The following is a 25,126-nucleotide window of genomic DNA, read 5'->3' as shown; positions in this document are numbered from 1 at the left end:
ATTTGTCTGTGTAACACTAAAAAAAAAAAAAACCTCCATAAACCCAAAAGGATTGAAATCATACAGAGTAAGTTTTCTGATCCTATGGAATCAAACAAGAAATCAACAACAAAAAGAGAAAAACCTTCACACACTTGGAAAGTAAACAATATAATTCTATATATTCCATAGGTCAAAAAGAAGTCTCAAATTTAAAAAATACATAGAACTGAATGAAAAGGAAAACACAAGATATCAAAATATGTGGGATGTAACTAAAGCAGTGCCGATGAGGAAATTTATAGCACTAATGCTCATATTATGAAAGAGGAAAGGTCTAAAATAAATTACCTAAGTACTTACCTCAGGAAACTAGAAAAAAAAGAACAAAGTCACTTGATGCAAGCAAGAGGGCAAATAGTTAAGCAGAAATCAGTAAAACTGAAAATAAGAAAACAACTAGAGAGATCGATGAGAGAAAAAGCTGATTCTTTGAAACAAATCAATAAAATTGGTAAATTTCTAGTTAGACTGACAAAGAAAAAGGGAGAAGGCACGAATCATCAATACCAAGAATGAAAAGGGGAATATCACTACAAACCCTACAGCCAGTACAAGGATAATAGCAAATACTATGTACAAGCTCAATAACTTAGAAGAAATGTACCAATTTTTCAGAACCACAAACTATCAGAACTCAACCAAGATGGAAAAAATCCATTAATCATCAAGGAAATCAAATTCATAATTTAAAAGCTCCTAAAAAAGAAAGAAATCTCTAGGTCCAAATGACTTCACTGGCAGGACCTCTACCAAACATCTAAAGAATTAGTACATATTTTTAAAATTCTTTTCCAGAAAACATGAGGAGAAACATTTCTCAATGCATTTTATAAGGCTAGTACACCCTGGTTTTAAAACCAGACAAAAACAGTACAAAAAAGAAAACTACCACGTCATAGTAAATCAAATATACTTTAATTTAAAAAAAAAGAGAAAATAGGAATCTAATTAAAAAAAAAAACCAGAGTTCCCGTCGTGGCGCAGTGGTTAATGAATCCGACTAGGAACCCTGAGGTTGAGGGTTCGATCCCTGCCCTTGCTCAGTGGGTTAACGATCCGGCATTGCCGTGAGCTGTGGTGTAGGTTGCAGATGCGGCTCGGATCCCGAGTTGCTGTGGCTCTGGCATAGGCTGGCAGCTACAGCTCCGATGAGACCCCTAGCCTGGGAACCTCCATATGCTGCGGGAGCGGCCCAAGAAATAGCAAAAAGACAAAAAAAAAAAACAAAAAAAAACAAAAAAACAAAAAACAAACCTACACGTCAATATTTCTTATGAACTTAGATGTAAAAATCCTCAACAATATATCAGCAATAAATTATACATCATGACTCAGGGAGAATTTATTCCAGGGATATAGATCTGTTTCAAAATTTAAAAATCAATTATGCCCACAGCCAATATAATATTCAATGGGAAAAAGTACTCAATGGAGTGAAAGCCTTCCCACTAAAATCTAGAACAAGACAAAGATGCCCACTCTCACTACTTTTTTTCAACATAGTATTGGAAGTCCTAGTCAGAGCAATCAGTCGAAAGAAATAAAAGGTATCCAAATTGGAAGAGAAGAGGAAAAATTGTCACTCTATGCAGATGACATGATACTATATATAGAAAACTCTAAGGACTCCATACAAAAACTACCTGAGCTGATCAATACATTCAGCAAAGTAGCATTTCTGTATACTAACAATGAAATATGAGAAAAGGAATATAAAAATATAATACCTTTTAAAATCACACTCCAAAAAAATAAATACCTAGGAATAAGCCTGATTAAGAAGGTCTTAATGGACTTATATGCTGAGAACTATAAAACATTAATCAAGGAAATTAAAGAGGACTCAAAGAAATAGAAAGATATTCCATGCTCCTAGATTGCAAGAATTAATACTGTTGAAATGGCCATACCCAAAGCAATCTACAGAACCAATGCAATCCCTATCACATTACCCATGACATTTTTCACAGAACTAGAACAAACAATCCAAAAATTTACATAGAACCATAAAAGGCCCAGATTGCCAAAGCAATCCTGAGGAATAAAAACCAAGTAGGAGGCATAACTCTCCCAGACTTCAGACAGTATCACATAGCTGCAGTAATCAAGACAGTGTGGTACTAGGACCAAAACAGACATACAGACCAATGGAACAGAGTAGAGAACCCAGAAACAAACCCAGACACCTAAGGTCAATTAATCTTCAACAAAGGAGGCAAGAATATAAAATGAGAAAAAGTCTCTTCCGCAAGTGAACAGCTGCATGTAAACCAATGAAACTAGAACACATCCTCACACATGCACAAAAATCAACTCAAAATGGCTTAAAGACTTAAACATAAGAAGACACCATAAAACTCCTAGAAGAGAACATAGGCAAAACATCAACTGTACAAATGTTTTCTTAGTTCAGTTTCCCAAGGCAACAGAAATAAAAACAAAAATAAACCAATGGGACCTAATCAAACTTACAAGCTTTTGCACAGCAAAGGAAATCATAAAAAAAAAAAAAAAAAAAAACCAGAAAGACAACCTATGGAATGGGATAAAATAGTTTCAAATGATGCAACTGACAAGGGTATAATCTCTAAAATATACAAACAACTTACACAAGTCAACAGCAAAAACAAACAACAAAAAACTGAAAAATGGACAGAAGACCTGAATATCTTTTTTTCTCCAAAAAAGATATACAGATGGCCAAAAGGCACATGAAAAAAATGCTCAACACCACTAATTATCAGAGAAATGCAAATCAAAACTACCATGAGGTACCACCTCACACAAGTCAGAATGGCCATCATTAACAAATCAACAAATAACAAATGCTGGAGAGGGTGTGTAGAAAAGGGAACCCTTCTTCACTATTGGTAGGAATGTAAATTGGTACAACCACTATGAAAAACAGTATTGTGGTACCTCAGAAAACTAAATACAGAACTACCATATGACCCAGCAATCCCACTCCTGGGCATATATACAGACAAAACTTTCAGTGAAAAAGATACATGCCACCCATATGTTCATACCAGCACTATTCACAATACCCAAGACATGGAAACAACCTAAATGTCCACTGACAGATGAATACACAATGGAATACTACTCAGCCATAAAAAGAATAAAATAATGCCATTTGCAGCAACATGGATGGAACTAAAGATTCTCATACTGAGGAGTTCCCGTCGTGGCGCAGTGGTTAACGAATCTGACTAGGAACCATGAGGTTGCAGGTTCGATCCCTGCCCTTGCTCAGTGGGTTAACGATCCGGCGTTGCCATGAGCTGTGGTGTAGGTCGCAGACGCGGCTCGGATCCTGCGTTGCTGTGGCTCTGGCGTAGGCTGGCAGCTACAGCTCCAATTGGACCCCTAGCCTGGGAACCTCCATATGCCGCAGGAGCGGCCCAAGAAATGGCAAAAAGACAAAAAAAAAAAAAAAAAAAAAAAAAAGATTCTCATACTGAGTGAAGTAAGTCAGAAAAAGGCAAATACCATATGATATTACTTTTATCTGGAATCTAATAAATGGTACAAATGGACATTTCTATAGAAAAGAAACAAACTCATGGACTTGGAGAACAGAGTTGTGGTTGCCAAGAGGGAGGGGGAGGGAGCTGGATGGACTAGGAGTTTGGGTTAGTAGACGCAAACTATTGCATTTGGAGTGGATAACCAATGAGATTTGCTGTATAGCACAGGGAACTATATCTAGTCACTAGTGATGGAACATGATGGAAGATAATGTGAAAAAAAGAATATACACATATATGTGTGAGCGTATATATGTATACATGTATGTATGTATGTATATATGTGTATATATGTATGTATATATGTGCATACTCTTCTGTATAGCAGAAACTGACAGAACATTATAAATCAAGAAAAAATAAAAAATCTTACAACATAAAACAAAATGGAAAAAAATAAGAATCAATATACATAATCTGCCATATCAGCAAGCTAAATAGAAAAAAATCACAGGGTTATATTCATCAATGCATTAAAATCCTATGACAAAATCCAGTACCCACTCATGACTAAAACTCTCAGAAAACTAGGAATGAAGGGGGAACTTCAACTTGACAAACATTTTAAAAGCCCTACAGCTAACATTATACTTAAATGGTGAAAGACTGAATGCGTCCCTGACAAGGCTGGAAACAGGCAAGGCTCACCACTGCCATTCATATTCAGCAATCATTCGAACTTCTGGCCAGCCAAGAAGGCAGGGAAAATAAAATAAAAGGCATACAGATTGAAAAGGAAGAAATAACAGTCCCTAAATGCAGATGCCATGATGGTCTAAAATCCCAAGAATTATACATAAAAGCTCCTAGAATCAGTGAAACTGGAAAGTTTACAGCACATAAATCAATCACATTTTGATATACTAAAATGAACATGTGGAAACCAAAATTTAAAACACGATAATAATAAGCATTTACGATTGCCTCAAAGAAAATGATATACTTAGGTATAAACTAAACAAAACATGTATGGGACTTTTAATACTGAAAACTACAGAATACTGATGAAATAAATCAGAACTGGATAGATGACCTCTAAGCAGACCTATAATTAGATGACCTGTGGAGAGAAATCAAAGACTTAAGTAGATATACTGCGATCTGGATTGGAATACTCAACATAGTAAAGATGTCAACTCTTCCCCAAATTAAAGGTGTCAACTCTTCCCCAAATTAAAGGTATAATCTAATTCCTTTCAAAACCCAAGCAAAGATTTTTATAGACAGAGATAAGCTTATTCTTAAATTTGTATGAAAAGGCATAGGACCTAGAAGAGTGTAAGTAATTCTGAAAAAGAAGAACAAAGTGAACAGAATAGCTCTACCCACGGTTAAGGCTTACTATACAGCTACAGTAATCAAGACAATGTGGTCTTGGTAGAGTGTCAGGCACAGATCAATGGATCATAATACAGAACCAAGAAATTAAAGCTGATTTTGTCGGAGTTCCCGTAGTGGCACAGTGGAAACAAATCTGCCTAGAAGCCATGAGGTTGCGGGTTTGATCCCTTGCCTTATTCAGTGGGTTGAAGATCCAGTGTTGCCATGAGCTGTGGTATAGGTCACAGATGCAGCTCAGGTCTGGCATTGCTGTGGCTGTGGTGTAGGCCAGCAGGTGTAGCTCCAATTAGACCCCTACCCTGGGAAACCTCCATATGCCACGGGTGAGGTCCTGGAAAGAAAAAAACAAAAAAAAGCTGATTTTGACAAAGATGCAACATCATTTCAGTAAAGGAAAGAAATACTTTTCAACACATGGTACTGGAGCAATAATACATTGCAGTCAAAAAACTGAACCTTTATCAAAACCTCACACTTCACACAAATTTCACATAATTAAAGTAGATAATGGACGCAAATGTAAAATGATAAAACTTTTAGAAAATAAACATAGGAGAAATATTTGAAACCCTGGGGTAGGTGAAGAGCTTTTAGATTGACACCAAAAATACATTTTTAAAAAGGAAAAAAATAACAAACCTGATATCATCAAAACTTAAAACTTTTGCTCTGTGAAAGACCCTGTTAAGGGGATTAAAAGACACGCTATAGACAGGGAGAAAATATTTGCAAAGCACGTATCTTACAAAGCACTTTTTATCTGGGATATATATAAAAAGCTCCTAAAACTCCACAGTAAAAAAGTTAATTCAACTAAGAAAAACATGAACAGACATTTCATAAAGAGGATATAGAGATGGCAAATCAACACATGGAAAGATGTTCATCATTAGGGAAATGCCAATTAAAATCACAATGAGATATGGTTAAAATAAAAAACAGCAACAAACCACATGCTGGTAATGTGGAGAAAGTGGAATACTCACACATTCTTAGTGGGGATATCAAACGCTTGGGCCACTGAAGAGCATGGCAGATTCTTACAGAACTAAGCATGCAGGTTACCGCACAATCATGGATCACTACTAACAATAAAAAGGAATAAACTAGTGATTCATGCAACAAATTAAATAGTCCTCAAGGGAAATATGCAAAGTAAAAAAAGTCAAGTCAGAGTATGATATACTGTTTCCATTTATATATTTTTTGAAATAACGAAATTATATAGATGAGAATGGTGATTGCCAGGGGTTGTGGGTGGGACACTATAAAACAGTAGCATGAGGAATCCTGATAACAGAACTGCTCTGTATCTTGGTGGTGGTACACCAGAGCGTACACATGTGATAAAATTGTAAAAAAAAAAAAAAAAAAACACTTAAGTGACTGCATACAAAACTGGTAAAATCTGAATAAGGTCAATGGATCATACCAATGTCAAATGCCTATTGTGAGACTGTGCTATTGTTATGCAAATATGTACCATTGGAGGAAATCTGATGAAAGATATATAGGATTTTACATCATTTCTTACATCTGCATGTGAATCTACGACTATCTTAACATTAAAGTTATTTTTTATCTTAATACTAGCATGGCTAAACACAAATCAGACGAAACACAGTAAAAATAAACCACATTAATAACTTTATTATAAGATATTAATCTTTTTTTAAGGGCCACACCAGCAGCATATGGAGGTTCCCAGGCTAGGAGTCCAATCAGAGCTGCTGCTACAGGCCTACACCACAGTCACGGCAACACCAGATCCAAGCCTCATCTGCCAGCTACCCCACAGCTTGCAGCAACACCAGATCCTTAACCCACTTAGTGAGGGCAGGAATCAAACACACATCCTCACATCAGGTCCTTAACCTGCAGAGCCACAACAGGAACTCTGGATATCAATCAACTTTTAATTTTGTATTTTCTCAACTTTTTGATATGTGGATATATCACTTTTATTAACTGATTAAACAAACACATGATGAGGTTCAGAGGTACTATTGGAATAAGAAGTGATCCCAGGGTAGAAGCTGGGACACTAACTCCCTCCCCCATGAATGGAATGGTGTGATGTCATCAGTGATTCACAGCAACGGCTCCAGAATCTTGGAAACCATTTGATCCTAACACTTGGCTACGGTCAGTGCTCTCTTCACACTGTTGTGAGGCTGCACTCTGGGCAAGCGCAAGGGCCTAGACCTTGAAGGAACCTTGAGGGCGTCATTCATTTCTGTACCAGTCTCGCATCCTGAAATAGGTTTCTCCAAGGAGTCCCTGGTATGTGGAAGGATCACCTGTGAATCTCCAGATGAGTGACTGGGATGCAGCAGGAATAAAAATAATTTTCTTGAGTTTGGGGCAAGAGAGACAGACTAGGAGGGGATGTGGGCAAAGGAGAGAACAAAGCAAATACGGGGAAGGAGGAGAGTAAAGCCACTGTGTAGAAAACTCACCCTCGAGGACCAGGAGCAGGAGGAGCGAGGTGGGGGGAGCTTCATCTCCAGTGGGGAAGCACTGCCCCTCATCAGCTTCCAGGGCCGCTTCAACAGGCATGGGCCACTCTGGTCAGATGTCTGCCGGGCTTGACAGCCCCTAATTTTATAGTGCTTCCCAGGGATGTTTAGGCAGAGCTGATGACATAAGCACGTAAGGTCATCCAGCTCAACCCTGATGAAATGTGACTGAGGCTCAACTGTCGCTGCCACCAGCCATCAGCCATCCTTCCCTTGAGCACTGGTCAGACCCAAGTTCTAGTCTCAAGTCCAAAGAGCTCTACCTTGTTCAAGGAGCAAATCCCAGACAGTTTACGTCATTTCCCAATTTGTAAACAAGGCAAGTCATACACCTCACCTCACAGATCACTACAAGGATTGAATGAGGATTCTTAATGCACCAACCAGTAGCTGAAGTTCAATAAGCAGTCAATAACTGTTAGCCACTACCATCGCCATTTTAATTATGAGGTTTCACAAGAAGCAGGTAAAGTAAAAAGAAAGAGTCCGGCCAGAATCAAGTTGTGTTTCCTTCCATTTTTTTACACCCAGAGAAGGCCAGATCCCTCTGAGCCCCTATCAGCTGCCTTAGAAACCGGTCCAGCCAGCAGGACCCAGCACAGAGGGGTCAGAAGAAAAAGGCGTGCATGGAAGGGAAGGCAGGTGTGTGTGGGCATTCGCCTGAATCCTGGGCTCTGCATGAATGAAGGTGATAGATCACCGTGCCTCCAGCCTCTCTTCTCCCCTCAACTCGAGTGTGGGTTCGCAGGGCAGGGGCGGGGGGGAAGGGTATCCAGGGCGAGACAGGAGGCCACTCTCTTGTTCACTTCCATAGTTATTAAAGGCACCCAGAGAATTTCACATGTCTCCACAGAGGTGTCCCCAGGGCAGAAAGATCCATGGAAAGAGGCAGAGGAGAGCAGCTTTTGCCTGGCAAATAAAGGTAAATTTCAAATCAGTTCCTATGGTCCTTCACAGACACAGGCAAAGGGTGGGGGGGTCATTCTTCTCCTCTCCCTTCAGAGTCAGTGTGCAAAGTCCTCACGGTGAGTGAGAAGGGAAGAGCCCAGTATTTCCCAGTTGGGTCCCTGCCTGGATCACACACAGAGGGTCCTTCCTCCCTCCACAGCTGCTCAAAAAGGGAGCCCCCTGGCCTCCAGTTCTGCCCCTCCAGAGGCTGTCCCTGAGCAGAGAACCAGGAAGACGAGAGGCCAGAAGAGGAAGAGAATGGTGGACGTCAGGGCCGGTACGTATGCACTGTCCTCGGGCTCCCTTTAGTACCTCTGGCCCTGGACGAAACATCCATGATTACTGGATGGTCATCTTGTCCTCACAAGGCAGGGCCCAGGGTCCAGTCTTCAGGCTGAGCTGCAGGGGAAGGACCCAGGACTTCCCAGGTGGCTCAGGTCCCTGCTCACACGGACTCTTGCTCCTGCAGCTGCCCCTGAGAGCAGCCCCCTGCCCTCCAACTCCTCCTCTGAAGCTGTCTCCAAGCTGAAGTCCTGGAAGAAGAGGGGGCAGAAGAGGAACATATGGACAGTCAATCATGTTGAGGGAACGAAACTCAGGATGAACAAGAGGAGAAGACCTAGTTACCGTCCAGAAGATCAAGAAGCATTCTACCGACTTCTGGGTGTGTGATCTGAGCTGTAGGGTCTCAGGCCCTTTAACTGAGGACCCCAGTGGCTCTGGGCTCATGCCCCAACCTCCCCTGGGGCTCGAAGCTGTAAGGAGTCGAGGCAGCATGGCCGTAGATCCATCTGCTTCCATGTGCTGGTTCGACTGTGGTGCTGACGGGTTTTTCTTCTGAGACAAGTTCTCGGAGGGAGAAGGGAAAAAGAGGCTCCCACCTGAGTTCCGTCATCAAGACATTTCAGAACAAATCATGGGGGAATCCTCTGTCCACATTTACTTCCTCCAGTTAAGATTTTAGAGCTCAGTGATGAAAAGACAAACCAGATATTCTGTCTTTATGCTCAAAATGGGAGGAGACCCATAAAATGTACAGAAATATAAGTTGCTCTCAGCCAGTGGCAAGCGCAGAGAAGGAACTTTTAAAAAGGCAATAACACCTAGAGGTGAGGTGTGAACAAGAGCGGGAGCGCCTTTACTGGGATACTCAGGAAAGTCTGCAGAGAATGTGGCATTGGGACCAGAGGCAGGACCCTGTGGGGCAGATTTGAGGACGACACAGAGCTGACACTGTCCACTAGCCACACAGAGCTTTTCAAATTTAATTCTAAATGGGTTCATCAACTTTTCAGATTCAGGCCTCAGTCTCACTAGCCATAACTAGACAGATGCTCAGGAGGCACACATGGCTAACAGCTACCGTGCTGGACAGCACAGACAGTTTTCATCATCACAGAAAGCTCTATGAGATGGCACTCTTTCGAGAACCAGGCAATGGGCCTGGGAGGGCAAAATGATCCCTGACTCCTCTGTCCTCCCATCTGGGCAGATGTCATTGTCCGGGACAAGGACAGGCAGGACCTGGCACTCTCGGGTAAACACTGGAAAATGGCACCTCCAGGGGACAGCTCTAATTCCAGATGAACCTGCTGGGGGCAGGCGAGGCCAGGTCATTACCTACAAGAAGTGAGAGGGTCCAGAAAAGGAGGGTAGGATGCCCAGTGTTGTGGGGCAGGGGTGGATAAATTCTCTCCGCGCCCCCCCACCCCCCGCCCCCAGAGTGCTCAGTTATCGGATGGGGAAGAAAAACTTTGCAGTTACAGCACAATTTAGTGACAAGGATGTGATGTCCAGAGGCCCAGGGGCCACATGTAAGCTTTGGCTTGAGGCAAGTATGTTAAACATTGAGAACCAGGTCTCTGCATGAAACACGCTGACCACCTCCCAAGTGTTGAAGATTAAATAACAGCAAAACCGAAGCCCCACAGCTGAGACTCAGGTATCTGTGCCAATGCAAAGAACAGCATTTGTTACTGATGTTAAGGCTCTGGAGTTCCCGTCGTGGCGCAGTGGTTAACGAATCCGACTAGGAACCATGAGGTTGTGGGTTCGGTCCCTGCCCTTGCTCAGTGGGTTAACGATCCGGCGTTGCCGTGAGCTGTGGTGTAGGTTGCAGATGCGGCTCGGATCCTGCGTTGCTGTGGCTCTGGCGTAGGCCGGTGGCTACAGCTCCGATTCAACCCCTAGCCTGGGAACCTCCATATGCCGCGGGAGCGGCCCAAGAAATAGCAACAACAACAACAACAAAAGACAAAAGACAAAAAAAAAAAAAAAAAAAAAAAAAAAGGCTCTGAGCCCTGGTGGAAGAAGGGGCGTGGCCTCCTGAGACTGAGGAACCGTTTTCCTCTTTCCTGTGAAACGTCCCACAGCCCCAGGTTCACTGCCCCCCAGAAGGGCTGCTCCAAGGCCCTCACCACTGCTCCCTTCCTTTGCAGAGGATCCTGTTATCCAGAGCTTCTTGGAAGCTGACATTTTTCTGAAAGTGTCTGACAAGGTACCTGCAGCACTAAAACGATGGGGGATGGAGGGGTCTGCAGTGTCCCCACTCCATGGGGGTGGGGATGAGAACACACTGTCTGCACCCACCCTTGATGCCAGGAACAAAGGGCACAGTGCCAGTGCCCTGCCCTAGCCATCTCCTCCCTGGCCTTTTGTCAACTCATCACCACATGTCAAAGGGCCACCTTGGCTGGTCTGACCATCTGGCCTTGGATGGGGGCGGGACACAACGGTCCCCTCACAACCCTCCCCCTCCATCACGCCCTGGCCACCCCTCCCTGCCCTGTCTCCACACAGTACCTGCTCGCCATGGTGGTGGAGTACTTCGGCCGTGTTGGGCTCCCTGGTCACCTCTACAACAGGATCCACTTCTTCCTGGCCCTGTGAGTGCTGCCTCAGGGCCCTGCTTTCATTTCTGCCCCGATTCCGCTTCCCTGCCCCATCAGACAGTGTGACCCAGGCACCCGAGGGCCCCCAGTGGTGATCCAAGGCCCTCAGGGCCCACGTGGTCAGAGGAGGGGAGGCGATGCATTAAGATCCTGGGACAAGCAGCATAGCCAGGAATCATCACTTGCTGCCCAGGAACTGAGGTGGAGAGCCCCAGGCTTGGTGCTAACGGCGGTTCTGCCCCCTCTGGACCCAGGGTCCCTAGCAGGTGGGGCTTCCCAGACCCTCTCCTGGACACACAGCCCCAGGCCCTGGTCCCTTCTGGTGACCTCTTCAGTGTCTCCGCATCGTCCCACCTCAGGCTGGGAGTCCTTCTCAGGGCTGGGACAAGCTTGTCCTCTTTCCTGGTGGCAGCTACATCGCCTCTGACATGGAGGAAGACAACCCTATGTCCAAGAGGAGCATCTTCCAATTCCTGCTAGGCAGGGAGCAGTGGCCAGACCTCTACAAGGAGTTCCTCAAGTTGAAGGTGGAATTCTTCAACGCAATGGGGCACCGAGCCTGGGTCACGCCAGAGCTGTGTGAGGAGGTCTGTCGGGGAGGAGGGTAGGGGGGCACCCCAGAGGGCCCTTCCTCCAGGTGCCACCCTGCTGTGATTCTCTTTCAGATCCAGGCTCAGAACCCACATCATTGGGTCTGGAGTCGGGTGCGCCAGTGCGCCCCCTAGGTCCCCAAGGCATGGAGCAGGGGCTCCAGGTGGTCCAGGTGAGTGGGGGGAGCCTCCAGGGGCTGCAGGGTGGGAACAGATCCACCCTCTGAGTCCCCTAATACATTTTTAACATAGTAAGGTCTCTGAGAACTCCCATGGTACAGAAAGTAATGACTGTGTTTACATCAAAATTCATCCGAGAGATCTGATTACGAATCATGCACAATGCTAGACAAAGCCCCAACCTGCGTATCAATTTCCTTCTTTTTTTTTAAAGGAAAACTCTTGGAGATGCTGATCTAAGTAATGAAAACCTCTGCAGGGTTTTGACCTGAGTTAAAAATTTTAAATATGAACATATGAAAAACACTGAGGTCATCCTTTCTGGAAAAGGAACTGTTACCATGGTGGCTCTTGGGGAAAAAAAGAGAAAGATTAATTCCAACATGTCATCGAAAGTTCTGAGTGTTCTGCTCCCACGTGACACAAGCTATCCTGAGCTGGGTCCCTGAGGAAGGTGTCAGGGTCTAGCCTCACACAGACGGAAGGAGCTCCTAGGGCTCTCTAGGCCAAACAAATAAGACTGCTGGAAAATAAAGGAAACAAGCACACATAATGACTGTTCTCCTTTGTACAGGAGGGTTCATACGTATGCAAATAAGTCATTCTTCAATCAGAGAAAAGCTTACAAATTATACACAATTGAGAGTGAAGGGAACAACAGCCACCTACATACCACATTCTTCATATCCTGATTCAAATCCACCATTTTATTCCTTTTAATTAGAAGAAAAACTCTTTAAAGTGTGAAGGGGAGCACATTTCTCCCTCCTAGTGAGCCACCTTGGCCCTGCTTCACAGGCAGGTGAACAGGGAAAGTGAGGAGAACCACTGCCTGCACACACCCTCAGACGCTAGCCTCCTCTGCAGAAACGGACGCCGCGTGGGTTGTTGTCCAGATCCCAATGGAAACATTTCTATTTGCTTTAAGTTTTCTTTTAAAGCTAAACCCCACAATTCAGGATGTGGAAACGTGAAATCCCTGTGGACAGACCTTGCTGCTCCTACCAGTTTACGGTTCCACTGGCCTCTAGGAAGCAGGGAGCGCACCCACAGGGAGCCATCTTCTTCCTGCACTGGAGACACCTTCCTAGCAATACTTTTCATGATCATCTAGTTCAGAAACCTATACAGACATACGTTCTCTAAAGCCTGGGTGGAAATGAACTGTCTTTTGTTTTAAAATACAATTTCCAAAGGCCTCTCTACAGTGGAAACCTCTTGCGTTTTCTATTTAGAGCAAGCTTCATGTTGCGCACTTCTTCACTAGGGTCTAAGTCTCCTCCTGTTCAAGATGACTGATCAAACTATGAAGACGCCTGGCACATCACAGGATGTACAAACCTCCTTCTGCCAAGCCAACGGTCACACCTTAGGAAACGCTAAGAGCCTTTTTGTTACTGTAGAAAGTAAAACTTTATGACAGAACTTTTTTAAAAAACTTTGCGTTTTCGAGCATAGTCATGTCACCTGAACCACCACAGCTGAAAGACTTCAAAAACCAATATGCACCCCAGCCCCCACTGCTCTACTCCATGAAACCCCAAACTAATCAGAAAGAGTTCTGAAAACAAACCAAAAAATTTTATTTACAAAAGTAAATTTTAACTCACTTTTATGTATCCTATAATGTTAATGCCAAGAGCAAGAGTCTCTGGGATATTTAAATCACTTTGATTTTAAAATACACTGAAGTTTGTGTAGCTCGTTTCTTCCTAGTTATGTTATAAAATTTATAAATGTTGCTTTAACTTTGTTGTTTGGTCACGTTTTTGTGCAGAAGTCACGTTTCAGGGCAGGCTTACCACCAGACATGATCACATAACCATTGGCTGTGGGTTTCCAAGAAGCAAAGGAGCCAATCTCAGCAAAGCTCGCACTGGCATCTTGAGCTGTTTAAATTTGAAAAGGAGTTCTGCAAAGCTCGTGCTCCCTGAAGAAATGGAATTGGAGGGAAAAGGTCACATCTCTAAATAAAGTCTGCCAATAAAGTTTCCAAGGAAACTTCAGACCCACAACCACACTTAAAACTGGCAGTCCTCCCTTTGAAAACAATTACCAAAAAATATTTAGTTATGAATTCCCTGAATGCAATGTAAAATATGACTTGGTATAAAATTTTAATTTATCTGTTCAGTACTTCATAAAGTGACCTGTAACTGTATGTGAAACTATCAATACTGTTTAAATACATATATTATTTAAATATCATTGATAAATGCACTCATCTATCTTCAATCACCATAATCCATGCACTCATTACTTAACCTAAAAAAAAAAAAAAAAAAAAAAAAAAAAACCCAGGCTCAAAATGACTAACAGAAAAGTTAATCCAATGCCTCTTTCTCTAAGAAGCAATAGTTCTCAGCCTTGGTCCAACAGAGATTCTGATTTAATTTACATAGAGAACAGCCTGGGCGTCTGGAGTTTTGAAAGCTGCCCAGGTGATTCTGATGTGCAGCCTAGGTCAAGAACCACTGCTCCAAGGGGAAGCAGGAAGTGTATTACCTACAAATTCTATTAGGCATCATTTTCCTTTTTGCCTCCATCCCCACTACATGCAACTGTCCACAGTTCCTTTCCTCAGCCCCAACATATACATATACATGATCCCTATGAGTCTCTGAGCCCAACAAGCATCCTAGCAGTGAAGACAGCAAAGGCACAGGTGGGTGATACAAACCCACTTAGATGGACAGAGAAGAGTCTCATGAACTGAGTGACTTGCTGATAAAGACATAACAAGAAAGTGTTGTAATGCTGCATAGAATACAAAGAAGTATTTCTCCTAAATATTTCCTTATATCAGCTCTACCAGTCAGCTGTAAATTAAATCTTTAATAAACCTCAACAGAAATTAAGACAAATTTCCTATTTAATTGTTACTCTAGAGTGCTCCCAAGACCTGCTAAAACCCAAGCCTAGAGAGCAACAAATACATATGAGCTATGAAAACATCTCCAATGTTCTGATATACTGTGGACTCCAACAGAACACCGAGACTCGATGTGACTATGGCTGTGGTTAGGTTTCAACTAAACACATCATCTTGCTACTTGTTTTCTATTTGCTCCATGTGTTCTCTGTTCCCTCTTTCCTCTTTTTCTCTCTTGGACTGAGTATGATTCCATTACAGATCATTTCCTGCTTATTAGCTTTGTTTTCTTATTTTAGTGGCTGCTTTGTGATTTATAGTATCTTTATCACAGATTACCTTCAAGTAATCTTCACATGTAGTACAACAGCATCATTTCCATTTTCCCTGGCAGTCTCTGAACTATTGCTGTTACACATTTTACTTTTCAGATTTTACAAAAAACATTAGACTGATATTATTCTTATAAGTCAATTGTTTACAAGGTATTTTTTCAAAGAAACAAACCTTACGTATATACCCATGTAGTTACCATTTCCAATGTTCTTCATACTTTTGTGTAGATCCATATTTCCACCTGACATTATTTCCTTCTGCCTCAAGGACTTACCATAACATTCCTAGTAGTGTGGGTCTGCTGGTAACTAATTCTTTCAGCTTTGATTTGTCTGAAACAGGCTTTATGTTCATTTCTTTCTTTCTTTTGAAAGACATTTTTGCTGGGTATAAAATTCTAACTAGATGGTGTTTTTTCTTTGCGTGCTTTACAGATGTTACTCAATTTATCACTTGCATTGTTTGCTATGAGAAATACCCCTCCGTTCTTATTTTTGTTTCTCTATAACAGGTCTCTTTCCTCTCACTGCTTTTAAGACTTTTTTATCACTAGTTTTGGGCTATTTGGTTATAACATGCTTTAGTATAACTTTCTTCATATTTCTCAGGCTTGGGATTCACTGAACTTTTTCAAACTGTGGACTGAGAGTTTTCATCAAATTTGGAAATTTTCCAGCCATTACTTCTACAAATTTTTTTCCTGTCCTTCCCACTCATTTTTTTCTTCTTCAGGGACTCCAATCTCATGTAAATTGGGTGCTTTAAGTCCCAGAGCTTACTCTATTTTTAATGCTGTTACTTTTTTTAATTCTTTTTTCTTTTTGCATTTCATTTTTGATAGTTTCTATTGTTATGTCTTCAAACTCACTAATTTTTTATTCTGCAACATATAATCTGCCATTAATCCCAGTCAAAGTATTTTTCATCTCAGAATTATTAGAACTTTTCATTTCTAAAAGTTCAATTAGATTTTTTACATTTTCTGTATCTCTTAATATTTTGAAATACGGGTGGAATAGTTATAATAACTTTTAATGTCCTTGTCTGAAAACTAACATCCATGTCAATTCCAGGTCAGTTGTAATTGATTTCTCACCTCCCTCATTATGGGTTCAATTTTGTCATATTTTTCAGTTCGAGAATTTCCATTTAACTACTTTTTACTGATTCCAGACTTCTGGTGAAATTCTCTATCTTCTCCTCTATTTTCTTGGGAACATTAGTCATAGTTATTTTAAGTCTGAACTCCAATATCAGGATCATATATAAGCCTGGTTCTATTACCTTTTTTCCCATTCTATCCTGTAATTTTTGCTGCAATGCCAATACTATGCATTAAAAATTATAGAGGTTCAAGATATATTTTTTTCCTCCTATGAAGGTTAAATTTTCTTCTATCAAGCAGGTAGAATGCAAGCAGATGTCCTCAATTCTGTTCAAGGTTAATTTTAGGTCTGGTGTGTTTCAGTTTGACCTTTACTCATAGGGCTTGGTTCTGCTATCACTTCATCTGAATGGCTGGGATGCTTACCAGAGCCCATCCACCTTGGTAGGCCTTGAGCACCACTCTTGTCTCCTTGGCACTACTCTGTTGCTGAAATCTTTGCTCACATTTTTATCCTCCTGGCTTTTGCTAGATTTCTTGTTTTACCTGGTGCATATGCAGGTTAAGATGTGGTAAATACCTCAAGAGAATAGTGCATTCAGGTGTTTGAGTTATAATCCCTTTGGTTCCCTTCTATGTGAGATTTTGAGGCTCAAGTTCTAGGCCTGAGCAATCATTTACCCACCGTCTCCCCCATCTGCCCAGTGGGACTGCTGTTTTTTGCTGGGACTCTGCATCCTGTGCCACAAATTGACAAATGTCTTTGGGAGGAAGCCAGCATAAATACAGAGCTCCTCACCATACTTCCATTCTCTCAGAGACTGCTGCCCCTCAGTCAAGTCTGGCAAGCATGGTTGCTACCAATTCCTTTAAACTATATGTAGTTTGTCCACTTTTATGTTTGTTTTTATGGAAGAGTCAATCCAATACAAGCAATTCCATTGTGGCCATAACTAGAAGTTTCTAAATAGACATTTTTATCTGAGGTTTTCAAAACAGCAATAAACTAGTAATGTCATTAAACTTTAAGTTTAAATGAAGAAACAGAGCAATCTTTGCCCTTCTCAAAAATATCTTTCACCCTCAATTAGGGGGCAATAGAAAGTGATATAAATAAAGGTGCTCAGAATTGATTATATTTTATTATTCAGCTTACTGAACAAACTTTGTATCTGATTCCATATTCTGAAAAATATAAACTGTATTAGGAAAACAGTCAAATACATACAAAATTGTTCATTTTTAATCCTCATAATATTTGGAATTAATATTATGTGATTGAAAAAAAAAAATCCCAACTAAAAACTCAGAAAATAAAGAAAAACATAACAACACCCAAATATGAACGAAGCCAAAATCCTAACTAGAGAAAATAACTCATTAGAAATGCCTCCTACCAAGAAACTAAACCCATCAGTGGGTAATACAGATACTAAAGAGAGGATCTAGCCATGGGATTACCTTCTAGTCCTATAGCTGGCAGGTGCCGTGGGGCTGGTACTGAGTGGTAGACAAGGAAACAGGCCAGCATGCTCAGCTGTGACTCCTCACAGGGCTGCCCACTGAGGTAGGTATGCACACACACATCACCCCCAGCTGCAAGAGACACAAATGAACAGATCAACTGACTACAGAACTAAGAGGCACAAGGAATGCCCTCTTTTCATTATTTTCTCATAAGGAACTCCCTGTGCACTTACCATACAGGTCCTACGCTGGGCATTAAGGCTACCAAACAGAGCACCTGTCACTGTAGTTTAGTGTTGTAGGGACAGAGATATATGTACCTAATGATGCAAACAAATGCTAATCATGAATTACAACGAGCGCCCCAACAGTGCAGTGGTCACCGTAGTCCATTTAAAATGGGTCACCACAAACCCCCACTTACCAACCTTCCCTCCACTCTGTAACATTTGAGGGGACTGATTTCAGTTCCAGGACTGGATCCTGATTAGTCTTGATTAGAGGTTCACAAAAATAACAGGCATCAGAATCACTTGGTGGACTCCCACCATTTCATGGATAAGGTCAGAAAACCTACATCACTTAAAGGTTCCCAAGTGATCCTGCTGCTGCTGCTGTTCCAGAGACCACACTGTGAGAACCACTGATCTGGGGCAATCAATGCAATCCCATCCCCAACACGGTTCAGGGTCAGGCAGGCCTCTGCCATTCAGGAGACACTCTCTGCCACAGGGACTAGCTGAGGAATGTGCCTGAGTTCCAATTCAAGCCAGAGACGTGACATGATACTGAAGACCATGGTTGCTAGAGGCTTCTGGGAAAGAAATTTCCTCATCTTAGGGCAAAGTTTCTAAAAGTAACTCTATACTTCCTCTGAGCAAAATGCTGAGCTTGAGGCAAGGAACTGTTACAGCTTACTGCCATCAGAAAAAAGTACTCTGAGGATAATAAAGCCATGGCCCATAGTGTCACTGATGGAACCTCAGAGAAATGGAGCTGAAGCTACAAGAATAAGATGACCCTTCAGCCTGCTGTAACCATGGAATCCCAATTATATAAGCTTACATGTGTCCTTACGGTTTGAATCATGCTGGCTCAGGCCTTCTGTTACTTGCAGGCAAAGGCATTTTAATACAGAGGAAAAGGCTGACAGAGAAATAAAGACAGCAGGAAAGCTGCCTGAGGTAGTGTGTATCAGAAGGCCTGTGAGGAAAGGGAATTTAATGGAGGCTGCAAGAGTGACTATGAGTTGAGCAGGTAAAGAAAGAGAGGAAAAGGTTCTTGGGAGGAGAAGCAGCATATTCAACAGTCCTGTGCTGAGAAGGAGTTCCATGCTCTGGAGGGATTGGAAGAGCCCAGGGTGCCTGAGTGGAGTTTGTGGGGCTCAAGTGGTATAGAAAGGGGCTATAGAGGGAGACTGGGACCTTGCTGGCCATGAAAGGCATCGTGGCCACACAGTACAGATTTTTTCACAACTGAGTCAGCAGCCTTTGAAAGGAATGCAGGAATGTTAGTTTACTCATTCTGTCAGTTGATTAGAGATGATGAGAGAGAGAGAGATAAGAATAAAAATTAGGAAGACGTGCAGGAGGCTACAACAGTTGTCCAGGCAAGAAATAATCATGGTTTGTTCCAGGATAGAAGCAGCAAAATGTAGACAGATTTAAGAGCTAATTAAGAGTCAGGATTAGAAAAAAGAATATATATGTATTTGTATAACTGATTCACTTTGCTATAAACCTAAAGGTAATACAACACTGTAAATAAACCATACCCCAATAAAAACTTTAAAAAAAAAAAAGAGGACTGAAAGGCTATGGTAATGGACTGGCTACCAAAGAAGAGAGGGAACGGAGGGAGAGGAAGAATCAAGGGTGACACCCAGAAAAACTAGTGGAGGACTGACAGAGAAACAGTGATGAAACTGAGAAAGAATGGCCAGAGGGTTTAAAAAAAAAAAAAAAAAAAAAAAACTGAGAAAGTGGGATAAAATGCACTGGCACAGACACCAAGAGGGCCTGTTTCCCTAATAATGAGATGGAGTGACAAGAGCATCATCAGGAGTCCACTGGGCCTGCTGTGAGGATGTCAGTCTGATGCGAGGTGGGACACTGGGGGCGGCAGCAGGAGTAGTGATAAAGGAGGCTAGAGACCCTGCTGTGACAGCCTGTCACAAGAAGGACAGAACACAGTCGCCACAGTTCCTTACTGATGACTCGCTCATGCCTACTGGCTTTTTGTTTTACTGATTTTCCCTACTGTTTTTGTTTTCACTTTCATTGATTTCTGCTCTTACATGCTTGTTTTGGGTTTATTTTGCTTTTTTTCCCCTAGTTTCTTGAAGTAAGAACTTAGTGATTTGAGAAGCATTTAGCACTATAAATTTCCCTCTCAATACTGCTTTAGCTGGAGTACTCACACTACAAAACTTCCAAATTTACTCTAAACCAAAGTGGTTAGGAAAAGTGTAGTACTGGCCTGAAAGATTGACAAAACAGATCAACGGTACAGAGAGACACACTTATACAAACCACTAATTTTCAACAAAGGCCCCAAAGCAATTCAATAAGAAAAAAGTCTTTGCACAAATGGTCCTTAAACAATTAGCTATCCATATTTAAAGTTAAAAAAAAAAGAAAAGAAAGGAGTTCCTGTCGTGGCTCAGTGGTTAGTGAACCAGACTAGCATCCACGAGGATGTGGGTTGGATCCTTGGCCTCGCTCAGTGGGTTAAGGATCCGGTGTTGCCGTCAGCTGTGTAGCCTGTGTTGCTGTGGCTGTGGTAAAGGCTGGCAGCTGTAGCTCCTACTGGACCCCTAGCCTAGGAACCTCCATATGCCATGGGTGCAGCCCTAAAAAGACAAAAAAAAAAAAAAAAGGGGACAACTCCTACCTAATACCACATAAAAAGTTAGAGATGAATCATACAACTAAATATAAAAAATAAAACTACAGTGCTTTTAAATAGAAATCTTAAACAAAAAGCTTCATGACCTGGGGTAGGAAAGAGTTCTTTGCACTCAGAAAGCAATAACCCTAAATTAAATCGATACATTTGACTTCATCAAAATTAAAAACTTGTGTTTATCAAAAACACTCTGAAGAAAATAGGCCAGGCATGAAATAGGAGAATATATCTGCAAACACACATCTAACAAAGAACTTGAAGCCAGAATACGGAAAAATTCCTACAACTCAATAATCAAAAGATAGCCAACTTAATAACTCGGTAAAGTTATGAAAAGACACTTCACAAAGAGTATATGAAAAACCAATAAAGATATGCAAAAATAATCAACATGACGAGTCATCAAGGAAATGCAAATTAAAGCTACAAAGAGACACCACTACGTACTCAGTAGACTCTAAAACTACAGATGCCAAAAACTGCACAGCATTCCACTGCCAGCAGGAATGTAAAATGGCACAATCTGGAAAATAACTGAGCATGGCAATGAGTGAAGATACAGATGATACAAGAATGGCAGGATGCTGATACTCCTAAAGCTGCGTGATAGAATGTATTACATTATTATGTTCACTCTGTGCTATGCTTTAAATTTTATACAATAAAATATAAAAGTAAACTTTAAGTTCTTAAACTTTGAACCCGTTTTCTTTACTCAATATTAAAATCTAATTGAGGAGATAAATCACAAAATGACTATACAATATAATAATTCTGCTGCATTTTCAGATTTCATGATTATAGTTTGGCTTACTACTGAGAGGCCCTAAAAATCCACATGTGTATCCACAATTTCCCTGAGACACAAATATGAAGGACATTCTCCAATGCTGCCACACAGCCTCTGCATCTTCAGTTAATTTATTGTTCTCCTTCCCAAAGGTAACAGTATCCATGAGAGAGGAGACCACATATTTAAGAGTTTTTTAAAGTGATGGTTCTTTTTAAATAAAACCATAAATACACATTTTTGTCAACCAGAGCAGCAAGTCAAATCTGGTGGAGGCTCAGAACAATGCTGTAAACCAGTGAATGCCCTAAAGAGCAGTGAGGAGACAGCACTTCAGGCACTGTTTTAGAGAATGCTCCAGTCACTGCCAATGTTTCATTACATCACACAAAATATGCAAGTCAGAGAGTCTGCAAAGGTGTGAGGACTTATTTCTTATCAATAATAGCAAGGGTCTGCTATGAGTGATCAAATGCTAAACTGAATAAAAAGAAAATACTGACACCTATAAAATAATTTGTCTTTTTCCTCACACATGAAAACAAAAATGATGACCACATTTTTAGAAATTGCAACATTATATTACTTGGCATTCAAATTCCAAGAGGAAATAATAGAGCAGATGCAGGTGTTAAACACAAACATCGGGAGTCTGGAATTGCTACATGTATATTCTCTCCCTGGCTTATAAAGTATAGAGTTAAATGTAACTGTTAAAGAAGTTAAAACTGCGACTCAGAGTCTAGTTTACCTAACTAGAAATATTAATCTATAGCCATTCTGGATTATACTCAGATTTATCTTGCTTACCAATTAAAAAATAGGTTAAAATAGAAACGCCTGAGTCCCAAATTGGCTTAAAAGCACAAAGGGCACAGTGCTGTTGTTACCTTGTAGCCACTGGTCCAGAGTATTATCAATAGTGCATTTGACAACAGGGAGGAATTCTGAGTTCATAAAGAGCCCTCGCTTGGGGTGGTTCTGCAGCCTCTCCTGGTGGCTTCTCGAGCTGAAAAACTCTAACACCAACTTTATCTGCCAAAGTTCAGACGTCTCAGACATTTCTCTTCTCCCCAGTCTTCTTACAGCCTTGCAAAGAAAAGAGGAACAGCAATGCACTTAATGAAAGCGTGAAGGTGCTGTCACCTCCTCAGAGTTGTACACTTGAGGATTTTTTGTTTGTTTGTTTGTTTTGCTACTTTCTTGGGCCACTCCCATGGCATATGGAGGTTCCCAGGCTAGGGGTCGAATCGGAGCCATAGCCGCCAGCCTACACCAGAGCCACAGCAACGTGGGATCCAAGCCACATCTTCGACCTACATCACAGCTCACAGCAACGCCAGATCCTTAACCCACTGAGCAAGGCCAGGGATTAAACCGGCAACCTCATGGTTCCTAGTTGGATTCGTTAACCACTGAGCCACGACGGGAACTCCCGTACACTTGAGGATTTTTTAAATGTGGTTCATTAGATTGATAAAAGGCAGATGGGAACCTGTTCTGTGTTCTGATGCAGTTTACCACAGAGGGGCCCTTTATTGGCTCTAGATACATGGCCCGCTTTCTTCAAAATGAACAAGAACAGCCTTCAGGTAAAAGGCAGCAAAGGCAAATGATTCAATCTTGGTTCAATGGTTCTGAACAATGAAGACCCAACAGGTCTACAGCCAATCACCTCTGGGAATCCCACGTGGGGTACAATGACATGGCCGGGATCAGAAGGCAAAAACAGTTATTACTGATAATGCTGTTCTTGGGACCCATGTGCAAAGTTACCATGGCTGCAACCAGGGGGGATCATAATCCACAGATACCTGCCCATGACTGCCAAGGGGCGAAGGTTCAGAGTGTAAAAAGAGGACACACTTAGCCAGCAATTGAAAGATACAACTCATTACTGGGCTGCTGTACAGAGAAGCAGTACCAGTATGGACCTCATGTGAGTGTACATACCATTCAAAAAAGGTAGATAACTGGAGTTCCCATTGTGGCTCAGCAGTAAGAAACTCAGCTAGTATCCATGAGGACTTGGGTTCGATCCTTGGCCTCACTCAATGTGTTAAGGATTCAGCGTTGCCATGAGCTGTGGTATAGCTTGTAGATAGCTCGGATCCTGCATTGCTGTGGCAGTGGCGTAGGCTGGCAGCTACAGCTCCAATTCAACCCCTAGTCTGGGAACTTCCATGTGCCACAGGTGCAGCCCTAAAAAAACAAAAAAAAGAGAAAGAGACAGAATATTACTTAACACAGATTTGGGGGAATTACCTTCTGCATTTTCCCACTCAGCTTTTTATTTTATTTTATTTTTGTCTTTTTGCCTTTTTCTAGGGCCGCTTCCTGCGGCATATGGAGGTTCCCAGGCTAGGGGTCGAATCGGAGCTGTAGCTGCCAGCCTATGCCAGAGCCACAGCAACTGCAGGATCCGAGCCGCGTCTGTGACCTACACCACAGCTCACGGCAACGCCGGATCCTTAACCCACTGAGCAAGGCCAGGGACCGAACCCGCAACCTCATGGTTCCTAGTCGGATTTGTTAACCACTGCGCCACGATGGGAACTCCCCCCACTCAGCTTTTTAGCAGAGATCAGTTTCTCATTAGAGATTACTTCCTTTGTCTTTAGACACTGAATTCTTATCTGTGAACTCATTATATCATATTCACTCAAAAAGACGTTTAAAATTACAGGTCCTAGGCTTCACCTCAGAAATTCTGGTTCAGAGATGGGATTAAGATGGCGGAATAGAAGGACTGGAGCTCAACTTCTCTCCTAAAATCAACAAAATTCACAACTAAAGGCTGAGCAATCTTCAATCAAATGGACCAGAAACCTTAAAAAAGATATCCTACTCCAGAAGACAAAGAGGAGGCCACATCAAAAGGTAGGAGGAGCGATTACACAATATAAACAACTCCATACCTCCCCAGGTGGGAAGCCCCACAGACTGTAACTGGTTCACAGAGACTCACCTACAGGAGTGAGAGTTCTGAGCCCCACATCAAACTCCCACGTTTGGGGATCTGGCACTGAGAGAAAGAGCCCCCAGAGCATCTGGCCTTGAAGGCCAGTGGGGCTTGTGCACTGGAGCTCCATAGGACTGGGGGAAACAGAGACCCCATTCTTAAAAGGCGCACACAGACTTTCATGTGCACTGGGTCCCAGGGCAAAGCAAAGTCTTCATAGAAATTCTAATTCAGTCATTATGGAAATGGGACTCGTGGATCTGTATTGTTAAAATATCCCAGATAAATTTTAGCCAAGTTAGAAAACTACTGGCTTAGTTTAACTGCAAATTTGAGTCTGAAAAATATGAAAATATCATTAAAAAGCCAGAAGTAATAACCTAAAGTGAACAAGTGAGTCCCATTCTTTAGGAAAGCCGCTATGCATTTTCTTCTGCATTACCCCTTTTCAGGCTCTTTTAAAATAGCATTAACACAAAAGAATTTTAAAATGAACTCCAGCTCCCTAAGTCCCTATATACTGATGCCGTGACTTCCGCAAGCTTAACCATGCAGGTGTGAGTGCACACCACCGCCATCGCCAGGGCACTGTTTCTTCACTTAACTGCTCATACGCATAATCTTTGCCATGAAGAGGCTTTGCTGA

At 41.9% G+C, this 25,126-nt stretch overlaps 2 protein-coding genes across 10 annotated transcripts in view; one reads left to right on the top strand and one right to left on the bottom strand.

Annotated features, from left to right (window-relative positions):
* On the top strand, positions 7,471–11,879 carry LOC100520015 (putative speedy protein E7). Its single transcript, XM_021088386.1, has 7 exons — positions 7,471–7,483; positions 8,541–8,657; positions 8,850–9,044; positions 9,873–9,917; positions 10,819–10,877; positions 11,180–11,265; positions 11,684–11,879. Exons 1-7 carry the CDS (start codon positions 7,471–7,473, stop codon positions 11,877–11,879), a joined length of 711 nt encoding a protein of 236 aa, XP_020944045.1.
* ANAPC1 (anaphase promoting complex subunit 1) overlaps positions 7,834–25,126 on the bottom strand; it is a 121,075-nt gene continuing 103,782 nt past the window's right edge. For 5 of the 9 annotated variants that reach the window (XM_021087035.1, XM_021087032.1, XM_021087031.1 and 2 more), the window contains 3 exons: positions 22,409–22,607; positions 17,816–17,950; positions 7,834–13,971 (listed from right to left, as the gene is read on the bottom strand). In XM_021087035.1, coding sequence (XP_020942694.1) covers positions 13,856–13,971; positions 17,816–17,950; positions 22,409–22,607 — 450 coding nt within the window. In that variant the 3' untranslated portion in view covers positions 7,834–13,855. The remainder of the gene's footprint in view (positions 13,972–17,815; positions 17,951–22,408; positions 22,608–25,126) is intronic. The other 4 variants (XM_021087037.1, XM_021087036.1, XM_021087039.1 and 1 more) reach the window with 1 other exon arrangement.

This window comes from Sus scrofa, chromosome 3 (genome assembly GCF_000003025.6).
Source record: "Sus scrofa isolate TJ Tabasco breed Duroc chromosome 3, Sscrofa11.1, whole genome shotgun sequence".
NCBI lineage: Eukaryota > Metazoa > Chordata > Mammalia > Artiodactyla > Suidae > Sus > Sus scrofa.
Note: the sequence above shows the minus strand (reverse complement) of the source record. Positions and strands in the feature narration are given on the sequence as shown.